General features: G+C 39.5%; 1 protein-coding gene across 2 annotated transcripts; it reads right to left on the reverse strand.

The window, feature by feature from the left end:
- Positions 1 to 1,195: 1,195 nt before the first annotated feature.
- LOC124132579 (arrestin domain-containing protein 3-like) lies at positions 1,196 to 7,618 on the reverse strand. 2 transcript variants are annotated; one of them, XR_007219977.1, is made up of 8 exons: positions 7,402 to 7,618; positions 6,116 to 6,262; positions 4,995 to 5,221; positions 4,019 to 4,201; positions 3,500 to 3,682; positions 2,629 to 2,806; positions 1,988 to 2,197; positions 1,196 to 1,954 (listed from the first exon to the last, which is right to left on the reverse strand). XR_007219977.1 is itself a non-coding variant. In XM_048392527.1 (7 exons), the coding sequence occupies exons 1-7, from the start codon at positions 7,517 to 7,519 to the stop codon at positions 2,046 to 2,048; spliced, it is 1,188 nt and encodes a 395-aa protein (XP_048248484.1). In that variant the 5' UTR covers positions 7,520 to 7,617; the 3' UTR covers positions 1,196 to 2,045. The 2 variants fall into 2 exon arrangements, 1 of the variants encoding a protein (XP_048248484.1); XM_048392527.1 differs by having other exon boundaries at positions 1,196 to 2,197; positions 7,402 to 7,617.
- Between the last annotated feature and the right edge of the window lie 2,167 nt (positions 7,619 to 9,785).

The raw sequence follows: 9,785 nt of genomic DNA on the forward strand, positions 1-9,785 counted from the left end.
ATCCGCATATGGCCCCAACGGATATCGTTTTTATCCGTTGGCTTTATCCTGCCGAGAAACTTACCCATTACATGATAAAGGGATATATCCAGCGAGACTCATCAGGTCCATACTTGTATATATAAACGTGATAAACGAAACGAGACTTTAAACTGATATTTTTCGTAAAAATCTGATCATATATAGACAGTCATGTATATACAGGTGAATGACAACTCTATGATTACACATGTTGGCAGCGATTTCCAAGTTATAAAAATAAATCATGAAATAAGCCTATGTACAAATTTTAAACATATGTATATATGTGACATAAACAGAAATCACTGTGGAGTCATTAGAAGATCATGATGAAGATCTCCATTGATGCGAATGTTTGAGATTGTCAAAGAATATATATTTTTGCATCATCGGGTAAAAACTACTTTCCATTTACGGGTTACATATAAGATGATAATTCAGCAACAAGAACATTTGGATACACAATATCAGTAAAGCATGACACGTACAATGTACTTAGTTGTTCGATTACCATTAACTATTTTTTCTGGAATATTACTAAAAGCGTCGTAAAACTATATTCACTCACTTACATACTACTGCACAGATACGTTATAACTATGCTAATTTTGTAAAGCCTCACAATGATGTGACGTAAGTCACCATACGCCTCACAGAATTATACATGTATAAGACAGCTGATATCCCCTTTTCTGGAATAGTATACAGTGACAAGTATCACAAGAGCGCTTTGGTATCAAAATGATTTGGTCACTGCCAATAGGAGCATATACTGTTGTATACAGTCAGATCACATGGTTCCAGTTTAATCGGGAGATGCTGCATTTCGACTCCTAGATTTTGTTTGTTGCTTACATCCTCAGGAAGATTCCAACTGTATCACGGTGTCCTGTAAATTAGCGAGTTTGGTTGATATTGTGATCATCGTCCCACGACGTTGTGGTACCACCATGACACGTAATCAGCCATATCACCGAGCCGCGCCACCTAGGACGTTTAGTTGTTCATTACCAAAAGCATGACTTCTAATATAAAATTCGGGGGCACGGGTGGCCCAGTCGTCTAAGGCGCCGCGATTGGCTGTGCAGAGTTGCGTCCCTTGAACACGCCAGAAACCTATGATTGTGGGTTCGAATCCGTGTTGGCCCCAATTATGTTTCTAGGTTTGTCAGCACCATACTCGTGGTCGTGGGTTTCACTGAAGTGGTAAACGCCTGAGACCTGCATCACTTGGGGCTTTCCTCCCACATTAAGCTGACACGCCGTGATATAACTGGAATACTGTTAAAAGCGGCCCTAAACAAAACTTACTCACTCGAATATTATTCGAATCTAACGCTGTGGCTGGGTGTGAAATAGTAGCGATGAAGATGCATCTTTTGTGCTGGAGTTGATGTCTAGGCTTCTGCAAGTTGTTACAGATGCTACTGGTGAAGATGTATCTACTGTGGAGGAGCTGAATGCTGAGGTGGTGCATGTTGAACATTCTCGCTATGAAGATCGAACTAATGTGGTTGAGTTGATGGCTTGGCTGCTGTATGGTGCTACAGATGCTATTGAAGAAGATGTGTCTAGTGTTGAGGAGCTGAATGCTGAGGTGGTGCATGTTGAACATTCTCGCTATGAAGATCGAACTAATGTGGTTGAGTTGATGGCTTGGCTGCTGTATGGTGCTACAGATGCTATTGAAGAAGATGTGTCAGGTGTTGAGGAGCTGAATGCTGAGGTGGTGCATGTTGCACATTCTCGCTATGAAGATCGAACTAATGTGGTTGAGTTGATGGCTTGGCTGCTGTATGGTGCTACAGATGCTATTGAAGAAGATGTGTCAGGTGTTGAGGAGCTGAATGCTGAGGTGGTGCATGTTGAACATTCACGCTATGAAGATGTAACTAGTGTGGTTGAGGTGATGGCTGGGCTGCTGTATGTTGCTACAGATGCTATTGATGAAGATACGTCTTTTGTTGAGGAGCTGTCAGCTGAGCAGTTCCATATTGTTTCAGATGCTATTGAAGAAGATGCATCTATTGTGGAGGAGCAGAAGGCTGAGCTGTTTGTTCCCAGTTGTAGTACGTGTACACTGGAGCATAGTTCATTTCTCCTTTGGTATACTCCGTGTCGGCATCATCCTTTATGTCCACTGTGCCGAACACACTTTCTGCGTAGGATGGAGGTGCTAGAAGAGAAAAACGGTACGTTTACATTCCGGAGTTGGCAAATCACAGAGATTTGTACGTAAAGAACACGATATCACAAACATGTTATTATAGATCAAAAATAAGAAACGTGGGGCTTGTTATATAGCAAAATCACATTAGAATGATAGGTGTTTGATGATTGTTAAAAACGTCAGTGTGATAAATTTTGAGACGACTGTGGTTACTGGGGTATACATGTATATATATCATTTGACACTTTGATATTGTGACGAACATTTGCAAAGGAGTTCTGCCAGGACTGTGAAAATATACATACTTTCACAGTTTCCATGGGATAAAAGGCCCACAACATGAAATATTGTTCCAGTTATTGCTCTAGCAATTTTAGCCGTTTTATGTAGAAAGTTGTTGAAAATTCCAAATATGATGATATTCCAAGTGAGCTCACGCATTGTGTATTGAGCTGAAGCCTGTGCCCCTCCCTGGTGCAGCTGGGACTGGTCGGGGCCCTGGGGTGGAGGAGCAAACCCGTACTGCTGGAGTGTGGACCTGAGTGGTATGGATCCGATGATCAGCCTGAGCGGTACTTCTAACTGGAATGCGGGTCCAGAAGGATTCACACAGAACTGAAACATTGTAAATTGTCCATGCAAGAGAATAAACAGTCTTGATTATCCACCGAAATAGATTCCATTTGGCTTAAAGGGAACAATAGCTGTGAAAAGTATATGACTGTACCACTGAAAATCAGAGAAGACACCAGGTGTGAGGGAGAAAGCTAAGTACGTACCACTTGTATAATATACTTCGTTTATGTTTGATTTCGAGATGTAGAAATCAGAAAAAGCTGTGAGTGAAGTATGCTAGATATGGAAATCATACATTTTTCATTTATGATGGTATCGGGGGCGAAAGGAGTGCGAATCTTTGTGGGAATTTGTTTTGTTAAGACCAAATTTTCCGAATCAAGTGCTAAAGAATCCGATCATTAGTTCACATTTAATTGGGTCAAGAACCTACGTGTCCTTCTTTCGACTGGAATATCAAAGTTCGCCCAGCCTTATACTGACACGATCTTCTCTGAAAGTTGGTCAGAACTTCACGCAGAGAAAATCGTATCATGGTAAACGATCTGATTTAATTAAATTCATTTGATAGCACAATTCTACGTTTACTAAATGCTAAATGGAACTGTAATTGTATAGTATCCCGACATGGAGTTTTTCCTGTGAGAAACAGTGATGACCTTCTGAGCAGGAACACAGCTCTGTTTTGGTTATATTATTATGGATATTTACAGAACTTCAAAAAGACAATACCTTTACGAAATACTCAATTTCGATTATTCTGCATCCCTGTAACTTGGATGGCGGCACTGGTGGTATCCTCAGAAGGTCCCCATTCCATGAATCAGAGTCACCAGGAAGGATTTCTCCATGTGATATTTCCCCTATTTTCTGAAAGTTTGTTCGTGACTTCCGTGTTGCGTGGTACTTCACGACCTAAAAACATCGACTGTGTTTTCAAAAGCAAAACATCGTCAGGCATCATAGCGTGAGTAGAAATTTTAAAGTATATAAGATATAAGTTTTTGCTTGTCATTTAGAATCTTGAAGAACATGCAATCATGACACTTTCATTTGGTTCTTAGTCACGACGTTTCAGAGCTACTTCTTCCTCTTTCATCCCTCATTCACGTGATGAAGGAACAAGAAAGAGCGCTGAAAGAGTTGTTCATTTGTCGTATTTAAGGTGGAAGAATAATGGCATTGGACGTGTACATAAAGCTCTATTGTCAGAGATACGATATATTTTCTTCACATACTCTCAATACTGACCATGTATAATTCAGCATATGATCTGGTCATTCTCCTGTTACTGTGGTTGATGATCTCAGCTTTGATAGGAATTGATTCCCCCGGAACATAGCCACATCGGTCAATTTCAAACCTACAGCTGATTGGTCCAGATTTGCAGCATAAGCAACACAGAGTCTTTTCATTTTCACCCCTTGCACCTTCCTGCAATCATAGATCGCAAACATCCAAATAGTATATAGTTATACAAAACGATAACGTACATTCAGACAATTTATCTAAATAACATTTTCTTTTTAAGTTTCCATTTGCTCGGGGTGTGTGGAAGAAACAATGCATGGGATAGCTTAGCGGCAAAAGTATATAGTAGAGGAATGGCCTTTCTTGGTGGGCGATCAAATTAAATCGACATTCAGGTAGGTAGGTATTCATTCAATTAAAATTAAACTCGAGACATTGTATCTAGTGGTGGCTATCGAGGGCATATCCTTACTATTGCAATAATTCAGTTATGCAATTAATGCATGAGTAACTCTACCGTTTTGCAATGTAGATTTCCGTGATTTATTCGACATGATGACAAAGCCTAACAAGTCCGACAAGTCTGACAAGACTCAGTCTTATACTCAAGACATATACTTGTGGCTTACCTGAATGGATTGAAAAATGGGAAGCCGTACATTTTGAAAGCGAACGACCAACAGTTGCTTACAGTTATCGAATGATACGGTGTTTTTAATTAATTTTCATGTTGAGTTATCATTTAACTGGTGATTATTAATTTAACTTGCCCTCAATTTCACATGTACATGTTTATGTTTAAAGGCAAATAATGCTTGGCCTGAATATTTGTCTATGTCAGGCAAATGCTCAGACGGAACTATAAACGAAAGAAAACGCGTTTCGGATTGAAAAGTCATATTATCACATCACATTAGACACGTTACGTTAGATACATAATTTATACGTTAGATACAATTTCCTTGAGTTCACTCACCATAGCCCCAAGTTCAGTGTTGAGGTCCAAAAGATTGACAACTGTAAAAGCCCTTTTCGTTGTGTGGTCAAATTTCCATGGCTTGTCAATGATACCACTGAGCCAATATCTTATCCTCCCTACAGAGCCCTCAAACGAGGAGGGGAGTCCAGCTGGCAGTTGGTATCGGAAGGGGTATGTATAACGTCCTGCCGGTAGAGAAGGGTTATCCCCCCCTTGTCCTGACGCTGCAAAATACCAAAAAGAACCTGGTTGTTCTGTTCACTATAATTTCTCTACAATTTTGCATAATGACCTAAAGTTTACCTGCTAAAATGTACGTTCCAAATGGCTCGCGAATTCATGACTCAGAATCAACTGCAACAACAAGAACGTGACGTCATAATGGTTTAACCCGGGTTAACGAATGTCCAGTTAAATGATTCAAACATACGTTGCAATATCTCTTTCTTGAATATATGTTCCGCGAAGCAGACTTCCGGATTAACGTCGTCCGAATTAAAGAGGTTTCACTGTTCATTGTAACGAGCAGGACACCCGTTCCTGTTTCCAACTCCGCTTGTGTCAGATGTTAATTATATATACGTTTGATTTAAGTCATGATTTCTATATTTCCGACTCTTTTCGTGTTTCAGCTGCACAGAAAAGACATGTCAAAAGTTATTTTCAATTGGTTGATTTTACATGCACGCTACAAATCAATATTCTTGATAAGGATTTATATCAAGGGTGCGTATCATAATGCTTTAGAATTTTTTATCAGTGGTACTATCATGAAGCGGCAGTATCTATATCAAAGGTAGGTATCATAAGAATTCAGTAACTATATCAATGGCACATGTATGTATCATGAAGCTCAGATCGTCTTGACTGGGCGCCGCCATGTTGTTTGATGCAAATGCAAGTGATATGAGCAATGGAATCTGATTGGTCAGTAGGAGGGACATAGAAGGGACATAACTCGTAATAGCCACTGGTGGCGCTAATATCGAGCCTGGAAATTCCAGCGTAATTCGGCAAGGGTGGAACTGGTCTTTATAGTCAGTTAAAGCCTTGCCTCGGGAAGTTGGATCAGATATGACTTCTGTGGAATGTTTATAATAACTCGTGGGTTTTAATACCTTTCCCAAATAAAACCAGTTCATAGCTGAAGTAGTTCTCCTGCGATGAGTAAATTCTAGTAGTAGTCCGTCTGTTCTTCCCTGATCCCGTCGAATGTGACTCCGACCATCTCACAGTAGCACCACCGAAGAATTGGAGCCTTATGCCTGCAAATAAATCAAATTTTCGTCTTACATATTTCTGCCAAGGCGTATTTATTGCGACTGGATTGGTCTGCTTCTTTCCTTAACTTATGTTTGTTTGTTGTTGCACTCAGCAACATTCCAGCTATATGATGACGAACTATAAATAGTTGAGTCTGGACCAGACCAAAACAAGCAACGGTCAACGCCGTCGGGGTACGATGACCTTCAATCAACCAAGTCACCATGTCTGACCGCTCGATCCATCAGTCACTTCTTACGGCCAGCATAGGTTGCTGTGGACCAATGCTAACCCGGAAGCCCTAATTGGATAGCGTGTCTATCATTATGGTATCATGAAATCCCGTTAAAGGGGGGCAATGCTTGGGTGATTTGGTAGTACTGACAAGTTTGATTCAAGTCGTTCGTAGACTATTATATATGACTCTTGTCCTGCGGAATGTTTAATCACAAACACTGAACTTTATAAGGGGAAATATTAGTGTGACACATTAGTTTTCCCAAAGTGTGAACACAACACACGTCACTCGACAGGAGAGTCATGTCGATTTACAGGCTAAATAAATATTATGTTGATCCTCGAAAAGAAATAGGTCATGGTCGGATAATGCTAAGTATACTACTATATGCAATATGTATTTAATGCATTACTAATATTGATATACAAATATTACATTCAATGTTCTATGTACAATGAATTAACCCTTAATGCTTTATCAGTTCATCGGATAATGTTATCTGTCAAATAATATCAAACAAACATACACATATATACTCTCATCCCCCACCTATGGGATAAAAATGTCAACTGTGCTTCATATGTTCGTTTAAAGCAAAGTGATTTTGTCCTGTTGTCCTCACAACCTAGATACACACACAGACACACACACACACACACACACACACACACACACACACACACACACACACACACACACACACACACGTTTCGTTTTTCATCTTATAGATATTTCAACTGTTGGTGATCATTTGAACAACGTTCCATTTGTCATGCCATGACAGTAAATAGTATGCTTGGAAACGGTCATTTTCATCATACTTCATACTTAAACTTCAGTTGGATCACATGTTGGTTATACTATTTGAAACTTGTTTAGAGATAGTTGTTATTCAGTACTGACCTCTCATTTTCATTTCCCCATTCAGTTCCACTGTGACATGTCCCTCAAGGACCTGGCCCGGGTAATACACTCCTTGGGGATTATTTAAACTTATTGCAAATATGTTCAGTTTGCCCATGGTAGAAACTCCTGCGTGTAGACCGGTGTAGGTTCGCGATCAGACAATATGGAGGGAAGTATATGTTATCTATGCATTGCGACATATTGACATACAACGTCACGACAATCACACCGCCCGCTAAGGGGTGTGTGTCCTTGACAACGTGGTGATTCAGGTCACAGCTAGATAGCGGTTATTAACATACAATCTTTTGCGTTCGCGCTTCCTTCAGCCGTATATGTGAATATCAGTACGACAAACAAATGTTTAAAGCAGTTGACGTTTTGGCCCTGTTGTTTTTATCAACTGAGGAAGAAAGGAAATTATACCGAGTTTGTTTTTTATGTAATATAAAATTAAAAGAACTGTTGTTAAATTTGAATCTTCATGTTAAGCCGTCACTCAATCCTGTGGTAATTTGTATAAAGTAATCTGTGGGGAATTTTTGTGGAAAAATAAATAGTGTTTGAAAGGCATTTAGAAGTGATACATATAAGGAAGAGAATATATGGATGACTGACCTCTCATTTTCATTTCCCCATTCAGTTCCACTGTGACATGTCCCTCAAGGACCTGACCCGGGTAATACACTCCTTGGGGATTATTTAAACTTATTGCAAATATGTTCAGTTTGCCCATGGTAGAAACTCCTGTGTGTAGACCGGTGTAGGTTTGGATCAAGGGAAGTATATATATGGAGGGAAGTATATGTTATCTATGTATTGCGACATTTGATATGATGTTAGCACAGCGAGTGGTCGACAAAGAGGCTCTCGTAATACAATCATATCAGCGTCGACATATTTCGCAAGGCCTCGGCGTCACTACACTTACGCCATCCTGTCAGGAAGGTGTTTCCGTGCCAATCTGATGATTCATGTTTCAGCTTATTACTATACAACCTGTTTGACATTTTGGGTGCGACTCACACATGTTCAATGCAGTTGACGATTTGGCCCAATTGCACAATATATATTGAACTTTTCAATCAAACCCCAGCATCCCACCCCCACTATATCAAATGGTCGGTCCCTTAAGGTTTAACTGCCAGAGTGACACATTCTTGTATTTGGTTAAAGCTTCATTTAACGTACGCGTTGTGGGCTATGCACATCATCGTTAGTCTGGAAACCAACATATGTGTGCATATGTTAATGTATGTATAATATATACATATGTATATAATATGTGTATGTATATAAAATATGTATAAAAGTGTGTAATACTATATATATAGTATTACAAGTTTTGACAAGCACGAATATCTGGCCCCTGTTTTTGTGTATATTTAATACTTAAACACCTGATGAAATCACTTGTTTAAATATGTGTGTGTGTGTGTGCGTGCGTGCGTGCGTGCGTGCGTGCGTGCGAATGTATATACATTGGTCGGTCAAAGTTCGCGAAAGGTCGTTCTGTATCTTGTATCTTGATTTGAATGAGATTGAGGTAATCTAAGCATGTGATTAATCTTGTTTGGTTATTTAAAGCATTAATTGTTTATTTTTAAGCAAGTATATCTCTGCAGCCGTTGTAAAATGCAGCTACTAGCCGACTCATCTCGAATCAAAACACGCGATCACTGTGTCGGATAAACGAGACTGATTCATGAGTGATTTTAGTTATTTGTTGCAAATTAGGAGTGTCAGAGTCGGAGTGCGAGACTTCGAATTAACGGGTTTAAATAGCATTGATATAAGTCCATCATTAGTGGGGTTATGGGCAGGAAGAGCGAAACCTAGCCATAATCAACTCTAAAATCTCTTCGCTTTCGTGAAGCTACAGTAAGACTGGTCACGCTACAGTAAACACGGGATATTGCGTATACACAGAAATGCGTATACCGTAATTACAGTAGTAATTTATTAGATGCTGAAGTATAGTATAGTTGCTCAAAAGTACTTTACATTTAACAAATTTAATAACTCTAATACTTTAATATTTCATAGATGTACATTATAATTTCTACAAAACCAACAATAACTTATATCTTAAAATATAATGGTAAATACATAAATATATTCTATAATAAATTTGCGGTTGCACTGGCATACACGTTGTGTTCAAGTCATTCACTCCAAGTGGATCAGGTCACCAACGTGATCTGTGTACTCAACGTCGCCGATGACGTTGTTGACGAGATTATCTTTCAGAGCCTGAAGACGGTTGTCAATCAGCCGGTATCTTCTCTTTCTGGGTGGTGCTGACCAGTGGGCTCCAATTCGTTGAATGGCGACTTCTACGTTGGATTGTTCTCTTTGACAACTTCCAAAATGTTCGGATG

This window comes from Haliotis rufescens, unplaced genomic scaffold (genome assembly GCF_023055435.1).
Source record: "Haliotis rufescens isolate VD_foot unplaced genomic scaffold, xgHalRufe1.0.p SCAF_11, whole genome shotgun sequence".
Taxonomy (NCBI): Eukaryota; Metazoa; Mollusca; class Gastropoda; order Lepetellida; family Haliotidae; genus Haliotis; species Haliotis rufescens.

Coding starts and splice junctions, on each gene's coding strand:
- LOC124132579 (XM_048392527.1), bottom strand. CDS start 7,519: ATGGGCAAACTGAACATATTTGCAATAAGTTTAAATAATCCCCAAGGA. Junction 4,202..4,994: donor ACACTGAACTTGGGGCTATG/GTGAGTGAACTC, acceptor CTATGATTGCAG/GAAGGTGCAAGGGGTGAAAA. Junction 2,807..3,499: donor AAATTGAGTATTTCGTAAAG/GTATTGTCTTTT, acceptor ACAATGTTTCAG/TTCTGTGTGAATCCTTCTGG.